The sequence below is a fragment of the Leuresthes tenuis genome, unplaced genomic scaffold (assembly GCF_036924035.1).
Source record: "Leuresthes tenuis unplaced genomic scaffold, fLeuTen1.0.hap1 SCAF_9, whole genome shotgun sequence".
NCBI lineage: Eukaryota > Metazoa > Chordata > Actinopteri > Atheriniformes > Atherinopsidae > Leuresthes > Leuresthes tenuis.
Window position 1 is genome coordinate 453,121 of NW_027325363.1, and position 20,409 is coordinate 473,529.

The window sequence follows — 20,409 nt, forward strand, 5'->3', positions numbered from 1 at the left end:
CATCCAACCCAACAAGCAGTTCGAGGCTGCTTCAGCCAACCCAAGAAGCAGTTCGAGGCTGCTTCAGCCAACCCAAGAAGCAGTTCCAGGCTGCTTCAGCCAACCCAAGAAGCAGTTCGAGGCTGCTTCAGCCAACCCAAGAAGCAGTTCAGCTGCTTCAGCCAACCCAAGAAGCAGTTCGAGGCTGCTTCAGCCAACCCAAGAAGCAGTTCGAGGCTGCTTCAGCCAACCCAAGAAGCAGTTCGAGGCTGCTTCATCCAACCCAACAAGCAGTTCGAGGCTGCTTCAGCCAACCCAAGAAGCAGTTCCAGGCTGCTTCAGCCAACCCAAGAAGCAGTTCGAGGCTGCTTCATCCAACCCAAGAAGCAGTTCAGCTGCTTCATCCAACCCAACAAGCAGTTCCAGGCTGCTTCAGCCAACCCAAGAAGCAGTTCGAGGCTGCTTCATCCAACCCAACAAGCAGTTCCAGGCTGCTTCAGCCAACCCAAGAAGCAGTTCGAGGCTGCTTCATCCAACCCAAGAAGCAGTTCAGCTGCTTCAGCCAACCCAAGAAGCAGTTCGAGGCTGCTTCATCCAACCCAACAAGCAGTTCGAGGCTGCTTCAGCCAACCCAAGAAGCAGTTCGAGGCTGCTTCAGCCAACCCAAGAAGCAGTTCGAGGCTGCTTCAGCCAACCCAAGAAGCAGTTCGAGGCTGCTTCAGCCAACCCAAGAAGCAGTTCCAGGCTGCTTCATCCAACCCAACAAGCAGTTCGAGGCTGCTTCAGCCAACCCAACAAGCAGTTCCAGGCTGCTTCATCCAACCCAAGAAGCAGTTCGAGGCTGCTTCAGCCAACCCAACAAGCAGTTCGAAGCTGCTTCAGCCAACCCAACAAGCAGTTCGAGGCTGCTTCATCCAACCCAAGAAGCAGTTCGAGGCTGCTTCAGCCAACCCAACAAGCAGTTCGAAGCTGCTTCAGCCAACCCAACAAGCAGTTCGAGGCTGCTTCATCCAACCCAAGAAGCAGTTCCAGGCTGCTTCAGCCAACCCAACAAGCAGTTCGAGGCTGCTTCAGCCAACCCAACAAGCAGTTCGAGGCTGCTTCAGCCAACCCAACAAGCAGTTCGAGGCTGCTTCAGCCAACCCGAGAAGCAGTTCGAGGCTGCTTCAGCCAACCCAACAAGCAGTTCGAGGCTGCTTCAGCCAACCCAAGAAGCAGTTCGAGGCTGCTTCAGCCAACCCAACAAGCAGTTCGAGGCTGCTTCAGCCAACCCAACAAGCAGTTCGAGGCTGCTTCAGCCAACCCAACAAGCAGTTCGAGGCTGCTTCAGCCAACCCAAGAAGCAGTTCGAGGCTGCTTCATCCAACCCAACAAGCAGTTCGAGGCTGCTTCAGCCAACCCAACAAGCAGTTCGAAGCTGCTTCAGCCAACCCAACAAGCAGTTCGAAGCTGCTTCAGCCAACCCAAGAAGCAGTTCCAGGCTGCTTCAGCCAACCCAACAAGCAGTTCGAGGCTGCTTCAGCCAACCCAACAAGCAGTTCGAGGCTGCTTCAGCCAACCCAAGAAGCAGTTCGAGGCTGCTTCAGCCAACCCAAGAAGCAGTTCGAGGCTGCTTCATCCAACCCAACAAGCAGTTCGAGGCTGCTTCAGCCAACCCAAGAAGCAGTTCGAGGCTGCTACATCCAACCCAAGAAGCAGTTCCAGGCTGCTTCAGCCAACCCAAGAAGCAGTTCGAGGCTGCTTCAGCCAACCCAACAAGCAGTTCGAGGCTGCTTCAGCCAACCCAACAAGCAGTTCCAGGCTGCTTCATCCAACCCAAGAAGCAGTTCGAGGCTGCTTCATCCAACCCAACAAGCAGTTCGAGGCTGCTTCATCCAACCCAAGAAGCAGTTCGAGGCTGCTTCAGCCAACCCAACAAGCAGTTCGAGGCTGCTTCAGCCAACCCAAGAAGCAGTTCGAGGCTGCTTCAGCCAACCCAACAAGCAGTTCGAGGCTGCTTCAACCAACCCAACAAGCAGTTCCAGGCTGCTTCAGCCAACCCAACAAGCAGTTCGAGGCTGCTTCAGCCAACCCAAGAAGCAGTTCGAGGCTGCTTCATCCAACCCAAGAAGCAGTTCGAGGCTGCTTCAGCCAACCCAACAAGCAGTTCGAAGCTGCTTCAGCCAACCCAACAAGCAGTTCGAGGCTGCTTCAGCCAACCCAACAAGCAGTTCGAGGCTGCTTCAGCCAACCCAAGAAGCAGTTCGAGGCTGCTTCATCCAACCCAACAAGCAGTTCCAGGCTGCTTCAGCCAACCCAACAAGCAGTTCGAGGCTGCTTCAGCCAACCCAAGAAGCAGTTCGAGGCTGCTTCAGCCAACCCAACAAGCAGTTCCAGGCTGCTTCAGCCACCATTCGACTGCCCTACAGCCAATGAAAGAGTGTCCACTTGTGAACTCCAGATACAAACTGTGGCTCATGCTGTACTTCACAAACAATGCTAACAGAAAAGCGGTGGGCCATCTAAAAAGGAAGAAGACCACACAGACAAACCCACAATGAGTACCATAAGACATAAAGATTACTGTGGATGACAAAAGTATGCATCCCTCTTGGCACTTTTCTTATTTTGTTGCGTCACAAGTCATTGAAATGGATTAAAAAAAAAAACGCTCCCAGATCCAGTTGTTTATCTTTCTTTCAGGCATCACTTAGGCAGCGGTTCCTCTGATAATACGGCCAGAGTCAGCTGACTTTAGAGGATAAAAGAAGTAGAGGCAGAACTTCACTGAACATTTAGAAATCTAACAGTTAACAGAACTGGGAGCATCATGATCAACTCCACACAGGTTTCATATTTCACACTAAGTGCTTACTTTGATGTTGGTCTTTTCAGATACTTGTATTTTATGATCATTCTCTCTTTATATATTCTTATCATCAGTTCTAACGTTCTGCTCATCGTGGTTATCAGTGTGAACCGGAGCCTCCATGAACCTATGAACATGTTTCTGTGCAGCCTGTTTGTAAATGAACTGTATGGTAGTTCAGGGCTGTTTCCATTCCTGCTGATTCAGATCCTCTCTGACCTTCACACTGTTTCTGCTCCTCTCTGCTTCCTGCAGATCTTCTGTGTTTATACTTATGTAAGTGTTGAAATTTTTAACCTAGCCGTCATGTCTTATGACAGATATCTTGCCATCTGTTATCCTCTGCTGTACAACACTCTGATGACATCTGAAAAGGTTGCCATGCTAATTGCTCTCACATGGTTTTTGCCTTTTCTTGCGATCGTAGTTCTAATAGCACTCAGTGCATCTTTAAAGCTCTGTGGGAACATTATTGACAGAGTGTACTGTGGCAACTACTCTATTGTTAAACTGAGCTGCTCTGACATCAGTGTTAATAACATTTATGGACTTGTTTACACTTTCATCTCTTTCATCGGTCCTCTCATTCTGATTCTTTACACCTACACAAAGATTCTCATCATCTGTTTTTCTGGATCCAAACAGACCAGACAGAAAGCCTTACGGACCTGCACACCTCACCTGGCTTCTATCTTGAACTTTTGGTTTGGCTGCTCTTTTCAAATATTACAGAGCAGATTTGATTCAAGCAGAGTTCCTGCCCTGCTGGGCATTTTTTTGTCTCTGTACTTCCTGACATGCCAGCCGCTGTTTAATCCAGTGCTGTACGGGCTGAAAATGAACAAAATACGTGATGCATGTAAACGTCTGTTGTGAAGAAAAAGCTTCAGATGGAAAAGCTCATGCATGTTAAACTATGCATGCCTGAAAAATCAAGACTGTGTCCCGAAACGTCATCTCTACCCTTCAGAAACAATGATATTGTGGTTCTCAGACTGTTTTACCTGGAAGTGACTAAAAATAAATGCATTTAATTTTCTGATGGAAAGAGCTGCATACAAACTGTTTACAGGACAGGAGAAATGAATGTTTTCAAACTGTTTACAGGTTTCTGCATAGATAGATAGATAATCTATCAATTCTTAAGGGGAAAACCGCTCATAAAAAATCCTCCAGTCATGAAAAAAGCAAATAAATGCAATGATCAATAACAATATGGATGAGATAATGCAATAAAATACAACTGATTTGTCATTTCAGAGTTGATCAACCAGGTGCAGTTGGCTGTTAACTCCCCTTTAAATGTTTGTTTTTAAATGAAAAGTAAAACAATTAAACTATTTGAATGAGAATTGTAGGAGTAGAAGTTTTTGTTTGTCATAAAGTTCATGTGGTAGTTTTGAAATTTAAGATGACTATAGATAATTGTTTGAGATGTGTGTAAATATCAGGAGAGAAGGGAAGATCCAGACTTCCAAATCAAAACCAAAAGCAAAGCGCAACACAAAACGCAGCTGAGCCGGATATAAAAAAACACAAAGACTATGGAGCAGAAAGCTGGTTTAACTTGGGCTGTGACTATGGGGCAAAAACCAGACTTAGCATATGTGAACAAGGCGGGGAAGTGAAGTGACTGATGGTAACCTGGAAACTACATGATGTGGGGAGAATAACAAATAACCTGAAAACAAGAGAGTCCAAACATAAACCGTGACAGTAAACAGCCTCTAAACTGTTTTATACATAAACTGTATCTATAATATAACTATATAAACTGTTCCTGCAGTAGAGACATTTGGGCTTCATAATGCAGAGACAGTTGAATTTATGTTTTTTTCAACTATATATACTAAGCCCATTTGTATTCATACACAGGAACAAATGATATATTAATGTTTTACTACTAATGTGTGCAAGAAACGCTACTGAATACACTCAAGATACTATTCATTTTCATTTTTGAGGGGACTGTTTTGTCAATTATTCTGCTAAACTAAACTAAGTAATTTTAGAGTCAGTTCAGCAGCAAAAAACAATACTAAAAACAGAGAGAGGAGAGGTGCATCATGGGAGCTTTCTGTCAGGGATCGGTGGTGAGGTAGGACCCAGATGCAGTTCTTCATCTTCACAAAAAGGGTTTATTCCACAAAAACAGGGAGCAAAGGCAGAGCCGGATCAAAAATACTCTGAAAATAAAACAAGACTGTGAATAAATGACATGACTATGAAAAACAAGACTGTGGCACCGGGGATGATGAGGCTATGATTAAACAAACTTAGTGAGTGAACCGTGACAAAAACAAGACAAGAACATAACCTGAAAACACAAGACAATTAAAACATAAACTGTGATCTGAAGAACAAACTGTGACAGAACATAGACTGTGACATTTCCCCAGCAGGCTGGGCCTATAGCAGCAGAACTATGGGATGTTTCAGGGTCACCTTTATCAGCTTTATCAGAAAGGAAAGTTTCAGCCTGATCTTGTCACAGCTCAAATGAGCCACAACGTAAAAATAATGCAGGTTTATGGTAAAAGAGGTTTATTGTAAGGCTTTCCAGGGGTGTGACCTGAGAATGGTCTTTGGCATAGAGTCGGTGTGCAGGGAGTGAAAGGGCCTTTTCTGTACTGAAGACTGAACCTAGGTGAGGATACTCAGGGGAACAGAAGATGATCCATTTCTATGGAGGTTGCTGAGAGGAGAGGTTTAGAAAAGGTTAATATGGTTATCTGAGGGGTTATTGTCCAAAGTTGTTTTCCTTGAATGAGTTTTACAGGGAGAGAGTCCCATTCCTTTTCTGTTTCTGGGAATCAAGTAGGGTGATACCCAAGTGAAGCTTCGAATGGGGACAGTCCAGATGATGTGAGGGAGTTGTGTGCATACTAGACCCAGGGAAGCTGCTGGCTCCCCGTGGAAGGAAGCTCGAGGTGACAAACGGACGTCGGACTCTAAAGAAAGCCACCAGAAATATGGTTGCAATGGTGCTACTGTGTGATTGGGTGGTAGGTGAAACGGGACGTATGGGCCCAATGGATGAGGGCGGAGCGGGCAGAGGCCGGGACAAAGCGGCGATCAGGATGACCAGTTCCCGGATCAGGGTCTGAAGCCGCGCTGAATCCGATCATCAATCTCCCACGTAACGCCTCTGAGAGCAGGATTGGGATATGTACGGTTCTGTGGAATCCTCCTGGGAGGCAAACTGTCGGGTAGGTGATAGTGAAAGAGAACCAAACAAAAAATAGGGACCAACGGGCCTGCCGGTATTTGAGTCTCCTGGCATTTTGAAGGTATGAAAGGTTTTTGAGATCTGTCCGTACAATAAAAGGGTATTTAGCCCCTACCTCTGAGTCAGAGGTGTCCACTTCCACAATGAATTGTCTTTCAGGATCTGGTTGAAACAGACCAGGAGCGGGGATAACCATGGAGGAGAGTGAGATAATCTGGTGAAGATTGGCTGGTCCTGCTGCTCCTTAAGAGGCAGTCCTGATGAGTTGTAATGTCGAACAGGTGTGAAAGCAGGAGCCAAACAGACCTCAGCTAAACCTTCTGGGGAACCTGCTCAGACTCAGAAATCAACATCACACCCCAAACTGGCAGCTGGTTCCACAGAGAGGGGCCTGATAACTGAAGGCTCTGCCTCCCATTCTGCTTTTAGGGGCCTGATAACTGAAGGCTCTGCCTCCCATTCTGCTTTTAGGGGCCTGATAACTGAAGGCTCTGCCTCCCATTCTGCTTTTAGGGGCCTGATAACTGAAGGCTCTGCCTCCCATTCTGCTTTTAGGGGCCTGATAACTGAAGGCTCTGCCTCCCATTCTGCTTTTAGGGGCCTGATAACTGAAGGCTCTGCCTCCCATTCTGCTTTTAGGGGCCTGATAACTGACGGCTCTGCCTCCCATTCTGCTTTTAGGGGCCTGATAACTGAAGGCTCTGCCTCCCATTCTGCTTTTAGGGGCCTGATAACTGAAGGCTCTGCCTCCCATTCTGCTTTTAGGGGCCTGATAACTGAAGGCTCTGCCTCCCATTCTGCTTTTAGGGGCCTGATAACTGAAGGCTCTGCCTCCCATTCTGCTTTTAGGGGCCTGATAACTGAAGGCTCTGCCTCCCATTCTGCTTTTAGGGGCCTGATAACTGAAGGCTCTGCCTCCCATTCTGCTTTTAGGGGCCTGATAACTGAAGGCTCTGCCTCCCATTCTGCTTTTAGGGGCCTGATAACTGAAGGCTCTGTCTCCCATTCTGCTTTTAGGGGCCTGATAACTGAAGGCTCTGCCTCCCATTCTGCTTTTAGGGGCCTGATAACTGAAGGCTCTGCCTCCCATTCTGCTTTTAGGGGCCTGATAACTGAAGGCTCTGCCTCCCATTCTGCTTTTAGGGGCCTGATAACTGAAGGCTCTGCCTCCCATTCTGCTTTTAGGGGCCTGATAACTGAAGGCTCTGCCTCCCATTCTGCTTTTAGGGGCCTGATAACTGAAGGCTCTGCCTCCCATTCTGCTTTTAGGGGCCTGATAACTGAAGGCTCTGCCTCCCATTCTGCTTTTAGGGGCCTGATAACTGAAGGCTCTGCCTCCCATTCTGCTTTTAGGGGCCTGATAACTGAAGGCTCTGCCTCCCATTCTGCTTTTAGGGGCCTGATAACTGAAGACTCTGCCTCCCATTCTGCTTTTAGAAACTCTGGGAACCACAAGGAAACCTGCAGCCTGAGAGCAAAGTGCTCTGTTGGGGAAATATCCAACTGTGAGACCTTTAAGATGTGATGGAGCTCGGTCATTAAGAGCTTTATATGTGAGGAGAAGAATCTTAGATTCTATTCTGAATTTAACAGGGAGCCAATGAAGAGAAGCTAAAACTGGAGAAACAGGATCTCTGCTGTTAGTTCAGCAGACAGCAGTTCTGAGTCATCCAGGTCTTTATGTCTTTAAGACAGGCTTGTAGTCTGACCAACCTGTTGGTTTCATCTGGTTTCATAGATAAGTACAGCTGAGTATCATCAGCATAACAATGGAAATTTATTCCCTGCTGTCTGATAATGTTACCTAATGGAAGCATGTATAAAGTAAAAAGAATCGGTCCAAGCACAGAACCCTGAGGAACTCCATGACTTACTCTGGTGTGTGAGGAAGATTCTTCATTTACAAGAACAAACTGGAATCTATCAGATAAATATGACTTAAACCAGCCTAATGCAGTTCCTTTAATCCCAATAACATGTTCAAGTCTCTGTAATAGTTTCTTTGCTTGAATGAGCAAGCAAGACACTCAATATGAAGTATATTTTAAACCATGAACTTTGTTTACTATTACATCGTTTGTAATGAACCAGCCAACACATGATGCCCATAAACTACACTTAAGGATGTACTTGCTGATTCATTCGTTAACTTTTCCGACATGCTTTATATTATTGAGGGTCATGGGTGGCTGTAGCCTGTCCACCTTCGGGTGAGAGAAGGTAGATCGTAACCTTGACGGTTACCAGTCCTACCGACTGTGATAATCATTATAAAGAATGACTTTGAGTCCAGTCATCTGTTGCTTGGTTATTCGACTCCACAGAGACTGTTTCTGAGGGATTAATACAGTTGTTTGTGCTGCATGGTGGGTTAGGTTTAATTAATTATAACACATAAAAATAACACAAAATTAAATGAATACAAAAAAAACTCCTTTGCTTTGATTCACTGCAGAGTACATGAATCCAAGATAGTATGTTTTTTGTTCAAATACACACTGGTAAAGTCTTGGATAACTCTGGCATTATGCACCCCCTAATCTTTGGTAAAAATACAAACTTCCTCTGTGATTAATACAGAGGAACGTTGTTAAAACAATGTTTGGCAGAACTTTCTTGGAGGCATCTTGAGTTCCTGGATGTCAATTTGATGGTTACCGTAGCTACCACTAGAGGTCACAAATTCTTCAAACACAAATATATATAATACAAGTTCCATCCATCCATCCATCATCTGCCGCTTATCCGGGGGTCGGGTCGCGGGGGCAGCAGCTTGAGCAGAGAAACCCAGACCTCTCTGTCCCCGGCCACTTCTTCCAGCTCTTCCGGGGGGACCCCGAGGCGTTCCCAGGCCAGCCGAGAGACATAATCTCTCCTGTGTGTCCTGGGTCTCCTCCCAGTGGGACGTGCCCGGAACACCTCCCCAGGGAGGCGCCCAGGAGGCATCCTAACCAGATGCCCGAGCCACCTCATCTGACTCCTCTCAATGCGGAGGAGCAGCGGTTCTACTCCGAGCCCCTCCCGGATGACTGAGCTTCTCACCCTATCTCTACAAGTTTTATACACCCTATAATACAAGTTATTTTGTACAATTTTTTCTGATTTTTTTTGCAATGTGTACAAGCCTGAAGCTGCAAAACAAGACTTTGCAAACCGGACAGACAAACCAAGTCACTCCACCAAACTGATAAGTACACAACCACACCAAACCTTGAAGTGTTGCACTCGGAAATGCACGTTTATAAATGGAGCAGCATCTTATCAAGGGGGGTTTAGAAGTTACTCAAAACGACTGTAAAAAGGTCTATCTCTTTGTTGTATGGTATGGTACAAAAACAGGTCCGCCACAGGATATTGCAACCTTTCTGCTGAAAAACCAGCCCTTTGTCTCAGGACAACAGGCGGCCATTTTTGGTCCAGGTCGGCCATTTTGTGCCACCATCTTGAACAGGGAAAACCCTTTGTTTCCAAACCACAGAGACACTACAGTGCCTCCCACGCGGTTTTAAACAGAAACCCTAACAGAACAAAACCAACTTCAGGGCGAGCTAGAAGATACAACTTTTTTATCACCTAATCACCAAAACATTGGACACTGGACTAAACCTTGGATTTGATCAGGTGGTGCAGGTGTGGGCTGTATGCAGTGGGTTCAAGACCCTTGGTTTGTGTATGTGGAGGAAGTGGGAAGTGTAGGAGGAAGTGTAAAAGAAATGGTTCTGGGAGACTTAGGTGTTAGGGCTATGGTCCTGTGACCTTAGGGTTAGGGTAAATGGAAGGGGAGGGCATAAGAGATGGCAAGCTGGTAGTCAAATTTAGGGCAAAAAAGTTCATTTTTGGGAAAATTATGAAAATAAATTTTCCTGTGGTGGGGCCAGGGGAAGGACTTATGGTTAGGGCTATGGTCCTGTGACCTTAGGGTGAGGGTAAATGGAAGGGGAGGGGAGGGCATAAGAAAAAGGGAGCAGGTGGGTTAGGGTTAGGGTTTATTGTGAAATTAAAGAGTCAACACAGAGACGCCCACAGCAGCAGACTCATACGTCACAACGTCTCTGTGTTGACTCTTTAAGAGAAGAAGCAGCAGGTCTCTACTCAGTTAGGATGATTCACAGTCTCAGTTACTGCTTCTGTTTGACGTATTTGTTTCATTTAACGATTTGATTATGATTTTCTTTGATGTAAATATATGCTGTTTGGGTTGTTGAAGGTTTGTCTCTATAATCTGCTGAAAACAAGTTTTACTTTTCAATTATATGTTGAAATGTACATTTATTGGTGACTGATCAATGCATTTAACAGCTTTATGATTTCTTTACAAGATAAGGATGAAAGTTAATTCTACACAAGTTTTATATTTCACATTAAGTGCTTACTTTAACATAGATGTGTTCACATACTTAATCTTCTTTATCATCATGTCTTTGTATCTTATAATAGTTGGTTCTAACGTTCTGCTCATCGTGGTTATCAGTGTGAACAGGAGCCTCCATGAACCTATGTACCTGTTTCTGTGCAGCCTGTTTGTAAATGAACTGTATGGTAGTTCAGGGCTGTTTCCATTCCTGCTGATTCAGATCCTCTCTGACGTTCACACTGTTTCTGCTCCTCTCTGTTTCCTGCAGATCTTCTGTATTTATACTTATGGAAATATAGAATTTACGAATTTAGCCGTCATGTCTTATGACAGATATCTTGCCATCTGTTATCCTCTGCAGTACAACATCTTAATGACATCTAACAATGTAGTTTTTCTTATCTGTATCATATGGTTAAGTCCTCTTTTTTTCATTTGTGTAACAACATTCTTGGGTGCCTCTCTGCAGCTGTGTGGGAACATCATTAATAAAGTGTACTGTGACAACCACTCCATCATAAAACTGGCCTGTTATGACACCAAAGTTAATGATATCTACGAGTTTGTTGCTGCTTTTCTCACAGTCTGTGTTCCAGTGTTTGTAATTCTCTTCACTTATGTTCAGATCCTTAAAGTCTGTTTTTCTGGATCCAAACAGACGAGACAGAAAGCTGTCAGTACCTGCACACCTCACCTGGCTTCTCTGCTCAACTTCTCTTTTGGAGTTTGCTTTGAAGTATTACAGAGTAGATTTAACATGAACAGTGTTCCAAACATGTTCAGAATATTTTTGTCCTTGTATTTTCTTACTTGTCAGCCACTCTTTAACCCTGTTCTGTACGGACTGAACATGTCCAAAATACGTCAGTTGTGTAAAAGTCTACTTCTGAGCTTTGCTGGGAAATGTGGAGTTCAGCATGAGGGAAAACAGATAATGAATTAAATGTATGCCTTTGACTTCACTCGTGTCAGTAATGATTTCTACAGATAATAATAATAAATTTTGCAAGTGAAAAGAAACTTTTACTAAACTTCAGAGAGAGTGGAGTGTGAAACAAGAACTTAGGATTTGAAATTCAAAAGCTTCTGCTGTGCCCGAATTATTTCAAACTGCACTGACTTTCACTGATGAAAAGAAATGATGACAATGTGTGAACCTGTTCCAAGACCCATACAGAGTTCATCGTTTGGATATAAAAGGATCTGTATTTTAACAAACAAAATTAAATTAATACAAGAAAAAACTCATTTGCTTTGATTCACTGCAGAGTACATGAATCCAAGATAGTATGTTTTTTGTTCAAATACACACTGGTAAAGTCTTGGATAACTCAGGCATTATGCACCCCCTAATCTTTGGTAAAAATACAAACTTCCTCTGTGATTAATACAGAGGAACATTGTTAAAACAATGTTTGGCAGAACTTTCTTGGAGGCATCTTGAGTTCCTGGATGTCAATTTGATGGTTACCGTAGCTACCACTAGAGGTCACAAATTCTTCAAACACAAATATATAATACAAGTTATTTTATACTTTTGTTTTCTGTGCTGAAGATTTTTTTTGCAATGTGTACAAGCCTGAAGCTGCAAAACAAGACTTTGCTACTGAAATTAACAACTTACATCAGAATGATTTACTTTCCTCTACTGAACTGTTTATATTTAAAAAAATATACAAAAATTGAAACTTAGAGAAAAAAATTAGAGTTAAAATGTACTGAGAATTTAAATAGAAGAACCTTTTATCCTGTCTGAATGATAAATTATGAAAATAAAATGTTTAATCACTATATTGATTCTTAAAAAGGCAATTAGATCTAAGAAAAAAAAAATATGATAATGTATAACCCAAACTCAGAAATAGCTGGAATGCTGAAGTGTAAATAGAAACTGAATGCAGTGATAGTCAATATGTTATAAACAATATTTAATTCGCAATAGAGCATAAAACACAATAAATATTAAAAGAGAGAAATCTCTAAAAGCTGGGACAGGTCCATGTTGTCCCTTGTGCAGCATGGAAAACATAACAGGGCACCCACATGGAGCCAGGCCTGGGGTCGGGGGCTGAGCTGTGACTCCTGGGGCTCGGCCCGGCTTAGCCCCAGTAAGCAACCGGATGAGTGGGAGCCTTTGCATCCCAAATCTTGGCATCACAAACTCTTGGGGCATGAAACATCACCTCTCTGGTGGGGAAAGAGCCTGAGATGGTGTGTGAGGTGGAGCAATACCAGGATCTGGATCTGGTTGGGATCTCCTCAGAGTGTGGGCTCTGAATCCAAACTGGTGGAGATTCTTTAATAATTTGTAGTTGCCCAGACAGAGAGGCCTTTCTCCCTTCTCCCCAGAGAACGAGAGGGTTGCTGTGACTGCCCATCGCAGGAGGGAAGGTCCTGACTGTGGATTGTGAGTATGCACTAAACAGCAGCTCAGCTTACCAAGCCTTCTTGGAGCCTCTGGCTGGTGTACTAGGGGGGTTCTACCAAGGGGTTCCATTGTTCTCCTGGGGGACTTCAATGCTCATGTGGGCAACGACCGAGTGAGCTGGAGGTCCCATACCTCCTGTCTACCGGGGGAGGTATAGGACATGAAATCTAATTGGGCTATGCTCAGGACTTCCATTGCAGATGCAGCTTCCAGGAGCTGTGGCCCAAAGGTTTTCTGTGCCTATTACATTGGCAAATGTAGGACCCACTCTTAGACAATGAAGCCGAAGAGAGAGGCCTTTCAGGCTCTTTTAGGGGGGTTACGCGGGGGGTGGGGGGCATTTGAAACAGCTGAAATATACAGAGTGGTCGGAAGGGGCTGCAGCATTGGAGATTGTGAAAATTTAAACCTAGGCATAGGATGGATTAAGCAAGGCTATGGGGAAGGACTTTTGGTTGGCCTCAAGCATGTTCTGGCAAACCATTTAATAACTCAGAAAGGGAAAGCAGGGCCTGTCCCAGGTTGTGCTTGACCTGGATGAAGAATCAAAATACATAAACATTCCAAGACTCCATTGCCTTTGAGAATCATTGTATACTGCCAGAGTGACATGTATCTCTGTTGAATCTTTGGATAAAACTCTCCCAAGAAGCTGCAAAAACTAATCCAGACATTTTCTGTTGACCCCGATGGGATTTTGACAGCCCTGGCAGCAGAGATTGGTCGTGAAAGCTTGACAGGTGGGGTGCTTTCTCCTAACCATTTCAAAGCAGCAGATGTTTGATGTAGCTGAACGGTGTGACAGCTTTGGAGGTGCCCTAAAATAAAAATCATAGAGGAAAAGCCTTGGCTCATCTTCATAGCCTCTTATATCCCTTATATCCCTTGGTGGGCTGATGAAATTGTTCAGGGAAATTGTTGAGAGCACAGAGTGTTTGAATTTGGACAATAATTGGGCCAACAGCAGATTTTGAAACATTAATTGTGACGCAGGAGGCTGTCACATCTCGGATGATGTGAGTACACTGTATATTTTGCAACTCACACTCATATCCCAGGTGAGCAGGTAGCGTAAGGGGATCTTGCCTAAGCACCGCTGCAAGAGGTAGTACTAGTCCTGCACGGCGTCAGGATGCGACCCTGGAAATCTTACCATTACACTATCCATCCATCTATTATATTCCACTAATCTGAGTTTGGGTCACATTGGCAACAAGTTCAGAAGAGAAAAACAGACATCCCTCTCCCCAGCAACACCCTCCAGCTACTCTTGGGGGGTCCCAAGGCTTTCCAGACCAGAAGGGACATACAATCCCTCCAGCATGTTCTGGGTCTTACCCGGGGCCTCCTCCTAGTTGGAAATACCCAACAAACCTGCAAAGGGACTATACCAGGAGGCATCCTAACCAGAGGAACCACCTCAGCTGACTCCTTTCTATGTGGAGGAGCAGCGGCTCTAATCAGAGCCCCTCTGGATGGTGGAGCTCCTCCCTCCGGATGGTGGAGCTCCTCCCCCCGGATGGTGGAGCTCCTCCCCCTATCTCTAAGGCTGAGCCCAGCCCCCTCTGAAGGAAACTCATTTCAGCCGCTTGTATCCAGGACCTCCTTCTTTGGGTCAGAACCCAGATCTGTGAGCACAGGTGAGGTTTGGAACAAAGATGGAGCAGGAACCTGAAAGCTTCTCCTTCCGGCTCAGCTCCCTCTTCAACAAACGGACCGGAGCAGCGGCCTCATTACTGCTGACGAAGCCCCGATCCGTCGGTCCATCTCTGATCCAACTCACCATCACTGAGAACCAGGTCCAGAGATGATGAAACTACTCCAGCTGAGGCAGAGACTCATCCCGACCCGGAGGGAGTACTCTACTTTCATCCCGACTGCTTCATGCTCAGCTGTGGACCGCTCCAGAGCAGCTGAATGCCATGGCTTGAAGAAGCCAACAGAACCGCATCATCTGCAAAAAAGCAGAGATGCAACCCTGAGGTTTGTCCATTATCCATGGTTCATGTGTGTTTCAGATGTGCCACCTTCACGTGGATCCACCCCTTGTGGAGTGAGATTTTGAAGTTGGGTACAGTGTGAGCTGGGAGGCAGGCAAAAACAGCCTGGGTGTGCTGATTCCCAGTTGCAAACTGTCTCTTGGGACATGGATGGTTATACTACCTCACGTCATACTTACAAACCTGCTGAGTGCCTACATTTTGGAGTTTCCTCCCGCGACTTAAGGTCATAAAAGGTTCTGACTGTTGTTTGTGCACTAAACAGCAACTCAGATTACTCAATCTACCTGGAGTCTCTGGATTGTGTCTTGGAGGTGGTGCCACCTGGGGATTCCATTGTTCTCCTGGGGGATTTCAATGCCCATGTTGGCAATGATGGAGTGACCTGAAGGTGCGTGATTGAAAGGAATGGCTTTCCTGATCTGAATCCGAGTGGTCTTTTGTTTATGTGCTGGTCATGGCTAGTCCATTACAAACACCATATTCGTTTTTTCCGTTTCCGTCACGTTTTTCGGCGCGCTACTCGTCCCGCAGCGAAGGTCCGACTAAAATAAAAAACACATGGCTGCGTGCGCGCCGATGGGCAGAAGTGTGCTATTACTTTTCTCTCATTACTCGACCGGAATAGCGGATAAAGGGGAAAAAGCGGGCAAATTGTCAATGGGAAAATTAATGGAGAAGAGAAGAGAAGAGCCCCAAACTGCCTCCCCTTGGAGGCCTCATAACTCAGCCATACAGCGTCACACACACATCATTCAAAGTTTGTGTGTGACAGGAAAGACTCAGCTTTAACTGTGGTAAAGGGCTTGTTAATAGCTTATACAGCTTTGACACAACGGCAGTTTACGTTTTATGGAGCCAGAGGACCTCGTCTCATGAGGCGCACACTCTAATCCTCACTCTAAAAATCTTTTAAAACAAATTTCTCGAACAAATTCCTCTCACCTCCAAAATATCTGCCTGATCTGGATAAATTATACATCAAAACGTAGGTATTTTAGTTGTCTTTCACCCAATGTGACTGTCATTGAGCTTGGCCTCACAGATTTCTCACAAATCCCCTCTGAGCGAAGAGATGAAACATTCCATCCCATTATAAAACGGCCGAGCCCTGAAATCAGTCGGAAAAATCATTTTAAAACTGCCATAATAAAGGAGCCACGGGGGATAGAAGAATAAAAATTACACCGCTGGCTTCCCCCGTCCCTTCTGGCGCTCACGGTGAAAGAATTATTCGGATACGACTTCTACTTTTCGAACAGAGACCGTTTGTTCCAGACTTGCCTCAATATGAAAAACCCCATGATTTTAAGGGGACAAAGTGAGGTGCAGATTTGGCAGTTGGCAGTTGGCAGTCACAGCTGTTGCCCATAGCAACTAATGCTGACCACACCCAAGATTGCTGCCCTGTTCAATCACAGCTGATGAGGGCAGAGCCAAGATGGTGGATGAAGGCAGAGTAAACATAGCAGGAGGGCAGCAGGAGGGCAAGAGCAGGAGGGCAGGAGCAGGAGGGCAGGAGCAGGGCAGGAGCAGGATGGATGGAGCAGGAGGGCAGGAGGAGGAGGGCAGGAGGAGGGCAGGAGCAGGAGGGCAGGAGGAGGGCAGGAGCAAGCCAGGAGGGCAGCATTAGGGCAGGAGCAGGGCAGGAGGGCAGCATTAGGGCAGCATTAGGGCAGCAGGAGGGCAGGAGCAGGGCAGGAGCAGGAGGGATGGAGCAGGAGGGCAGGAGCAGGAGGGCAGGAGGAGGGCAGGAGCAGGAGGGCAGGAGGATAGCATTAGGGCAGCAGGAGGGCAGGAGCAGAAGGGCAGCAGAAGGGCAGCAGCAGGGCAGCCAACATGGTTAAACAGCTTCATGCCAGCTGCTCGTGAGACAGTTAGCGCGCACTAACTCATAAATTTCCATTAATCTGAACAGATTAACACGTTCATGCCAGCTGCTGACGAGGTGAAACTCATGTTTCCATTACTTTCAACACATCAGTTGTGATAATAGGTTCATGCCAGCCGCTGACTCATATGTTTTCCATTATTCTGAACAGATCAACTGGGCCTTATGTGTCGAAAGCAGGCAGATTTCACCAGAACAAGCCACAATCTCATATTTAACACTGGATTTGAAGTATCTGGCAACTAGCAGCTCTCTCAGTCTCTCTGTGTCTGAGAAGACAGGCAGAAGACGGGCAACAGCTTGGCACCCATCAAAATTTCTTCAGAAATTTTCTAGTGTTTAACTTTATAGTTGTGTCATCAAACCTGTGGCCGTATGTCCTTGACACTTTGGTGAAGAGAGAGGCAGAGCTCTCAGCTGTTCACCACCTGGTGGTGAGTAGGATTTGTTGCTGGGGAAGACGGCTGGACAGACCTGGTAACCTCAACCAGGTAGTGAGGGTGAACTGGGAACATCTGGTGGAGGGATAATGGAAGAATTCTCCTCATCTACCAGGGGAGGCTGGAGATTTGGACTCCAAATGGACCACGTTAAGGACCTCCACTGCGGATGTGGCTTTCAGTAGCTGGGGCCTCAAGGTTGTCCATGCCCACTGTTGCAGTAATTGGAGGACCCACTGGGGGATGCCAGCAATTGAAAGAAGCTGCCAAAATTCTATTTTATAATTATTCATTTTGTTAACAATAATTCATCTTGAAAAACTAATTTCCCTGAGGGGATTAATAGAGTATCATTCATTCATTCTCACTATTATCATCATCGTTTTTTTCTTTTTCTAAACTTACAAGTTTACATTATGACCAAAACCAACTGTACACTCATGTCAGTGATTACATCACCATGTTGTCCTTTCTTAGTTTGTTTGTTACTTTGTCACCATTTAATTTTTGTCTTCTTATTTTGTTGTCGTTCTGTTGTACGTAAAATATGAAAATACAGAAAAGGAAATCAAATGATGTTATGAGTCTAATTGCAGTGTTTTTACATATTATTATATATTTTTACGATGGAAATGCATCCCGATGCTCTGCAAGAAACTTACAGAATAACAGGAAGTGGAAAAATACTAATACTGAGGTCAGTAAAAGGTACAAATATGACTTAAAGTATTGCAATATAAAGATGTGACATTCATCACTTGGGTAACTGTTAACTGCAGATGGACTGGACTCAACATATAGCTGATAGCCTGTTAAAGTCTATATTTAATGTTCTACATTTTATTTTGAATCACTTTAAATCATTTGAAGTGCTTTACAAGAATAAAAACTTTCTAAATTGAATCTATTTGAATTGAAACATCAAAGCAATTATTTTCTTATATAATTTAAAGACCAAGTTTATTTCACTCAAATCTCTGTGTTTTTATCATGATTCAATAAGAACAAATCAACATTTGAAAGAAAGCAGACTTTTACACCTGCTGCGTATTTTGGACATATTTAGGCCATACAGTGCAGGACTAAAAAGTGGTTGACATGTTAAAAAGTACAAAGAAAGAAGTATTTGCAATATTGTTGGAACTTTGCTCATATCAAACCTGCTCTGTGACACTTCAAAACAAACTCCAAAAGAGAAGTTGAGCAGAGACGCCAGGTGAGGAGTGCAGGTACTGACAGCTTTCTGTCGAGTCTGTTTGGATCCAGAAAAACACACTTTGAGGATCCTGATGTATGTGTAAAGAATTGAAAGGACTGGACCAAAAACAATGATAGCTGTCATAATAAGTCCATAGATATTATTGACTGTAGTGTCAGCACAGGCCAGTTTAACAATAGAGTAGTTGTCACAATATACTTTGTTAATGACGCTTCCACAAAGCTGCAAAGAGAAACTCAGTGATGTTAAAATCATAATCAGAAGTAAGGCAGGTAACCAGGCTACTGCAGTAAGAATGTTAACCCTCTGAAATGTCATTATTGTGTTATACTGCAGAGGATAACAGATGGCAAGATATCTGTCATAAGACATGACGGCCAAGATGGAAAATTCTATGGACACATAGCTGTAGATACAGAAGATCTGCAGGAAGCAGAGAGGAGCAGAAACAGTGTGAACGTCAGAGAGGATCTGAATCAGCAGGAATGGAAACAGCCCTGAACTACCATACAGTTCATTTACAAACAGGCTGCACAGAAACAGGTACATAGGTTCATGGAGGCTCCGGTTCACACTGATAACCACGATGAGCAGAACGTTAGAACCAACTATTATAAGATACCAACACATGATGATAAAGAAGAATAAGTATTTCAACTGATTGGTATCGAAATAAGCACCAAGAGTGAAATATGAAACCTGAGTAGAGTTTATCATTATCTCATGTTGCTCCTTCACTGAATCACAAGAACTGTCTTAGAAATTCATATAACATTTACATCCGACTTTTGCTGTTCAAATCAGAGTAACCAGGAGAGAAACTGCAATTTATGGTGTGTGAAGACAGAGAGTTCCTGTGAACTGAGCAGGTAGTCTGCCTCTGCTTCTTTTAAACCTTCCAGTTTCCTCCCACAGCACCAGGCTGATGCCATCATCAAAGGGACAGTTACCGTTAACGGTTGATCCTGAAATAAAAACAAACTTTGCAGAACAAACTCTATTGATGGAAATTGATGATACACATGATACACGCTTAACTCGCTTGAACTTTTGACTTAATTTTGGAAAAACAATGCAACAATGGGAACCCTGAGATCCCCACACATTAAGTTCCCTAATGGACAGTTTCACCCATCTTTCCCTGTTTACACTGCTGAAATAAAAACGGTGTTAATTTATCACTCACATACCGGAATAGATCTGTCAGGATTCTGTCATGGACACCGCTGAGCTCCAGGAGTTTATTGGCCTGGTCGGTGCCCTTCGTGCCTGCCAGAGGAAGGGCACAAGCCCCTTCCGACAGATGAGGGCGTCCGCCGAACTTTTAGACTTTTTTGAGGACCTTTCAGTTTTGGCCTCAGTGACGGAATTGGTGCCGATCCTGAGCGAGACCAAAAGGGTTAGCCGAGCAGCCAAAGAGGAGGTATTTTGGCGGAGGTCTGCACGGGCCGCCACCGCCGTGCCTGGCATGGACTCGACCGAGGTCTCGGTCGGGCCCCCTGAGACTCATACCTGTTCTTTTACCTGCCCCGTTTCTGCTCCTGTGACGCTTTCCTCTCAGCCTGCCTTCACGTCCAAGCTGAGCGCTGCCATGCTACAGCCTGCTGACTCCGCCGGCCCTCTTCGAGCTGGTCTTTCCGCCGGGGTCCTCCTCGTCCGAGCCTGTTGCCACGACCGTAGTTCCTGTTAACACGACCGTAGTTCCTGTTGCCACGACCATAGTTCCTGTTAACACGACCATAGTTCCTGTTAACACGACCGTAGTTCCTGTTAACACGACCGTAGTTCCTGTTAACACGACCATAGTTCCTGTTAACACGACCATAGTTCCTGTTGCCACGACCATAGTTCCTGTTAACACGACCATAGTTCCTGTTAACACGACCATAGTTCCTGTTAACACGACCATAGTTCCTGTTAACACGACCATAGTTCCTGTTATCACGACCATACCTGCTCCAGCGGTCAGAGTCCCACCCACCCACCCCAATTCAGGGATGTCTGGAAGATATTCCTCTCGG

General features: G+C 45.0%; 3 protein-coding genes across 3 annotated transcripts; 2 read left to right on the plus strand and 1 right to left on the minus strand.

The window, feature by feature from the left end:
- The first annotated feature begins 2,788 nt into the window (after positions 1-2,788).
- LOC140313848 (olfactory receptor 11A1-like) lies at positions 2,789-3,703 on the plus strand. Its single transcript, XM_072391826.1, has one exon. It carries the CDS (start codon positions 2,789-2,791, stop codon positions 3,701-3,703), a length of 915 nt encoding a protein of 304 aa, XP_072247927.1.
- A 6,678-nt stretch (positions 3,704-10,381) lies between these two features.
- Positions 10,382-11,353, plus strand: LOC140314477 (olfactory receptor 10A3-like). Its single transcript, XM_072392698.1, has one exon. The coding sequence runs from the start codon at positions 10,382-10,384 to the stop codon at positions 11,351-11,353; it is 972 nt and encodes a 323-aa protein (XP_072248799.1).
- A 6,825-nt stretch (positions 11,354-18,178) lies between these two features.
- Positions 18,179-19,105, minus strand: LOC140314480 (putative olfactory receptor 1F12P). The gene has a single exon (XM_072392701.1). The coding sequence runs from the start codon at positions 19,103-19,105 to the stop codon at positions 18,179-18,181; it is 927 nt and encodes a 308-aa protein (XP_072248802.1).
- Positions 19,106-20,409: the final 1,304 nt, after the last annotated feature.

Excerpts from the sequence above, each read along its gene's own strand:
- LOC140313848 (XM_072391826.1), top strand. The coding sequence starts at position 2,789 with ATGATCAACTCCACACAGGTTTCATATTTCACACTAAGTGCTTACTTT.
- LOC140314480 (XM_072392701.1), bottom strand. The coding sequence starts at position 19,105 with ATGATAAACTCTACTCAGGTTTCATATTTCACTCTTGGTGCTTATTTC.
- LOC140314477 (XM_072392698.1), top strand. The coding sequence starts at position 10,382 with ATGAAAGTTAATTCTACACAAGTTTTATATTTCACATTAAGTGCTTAC.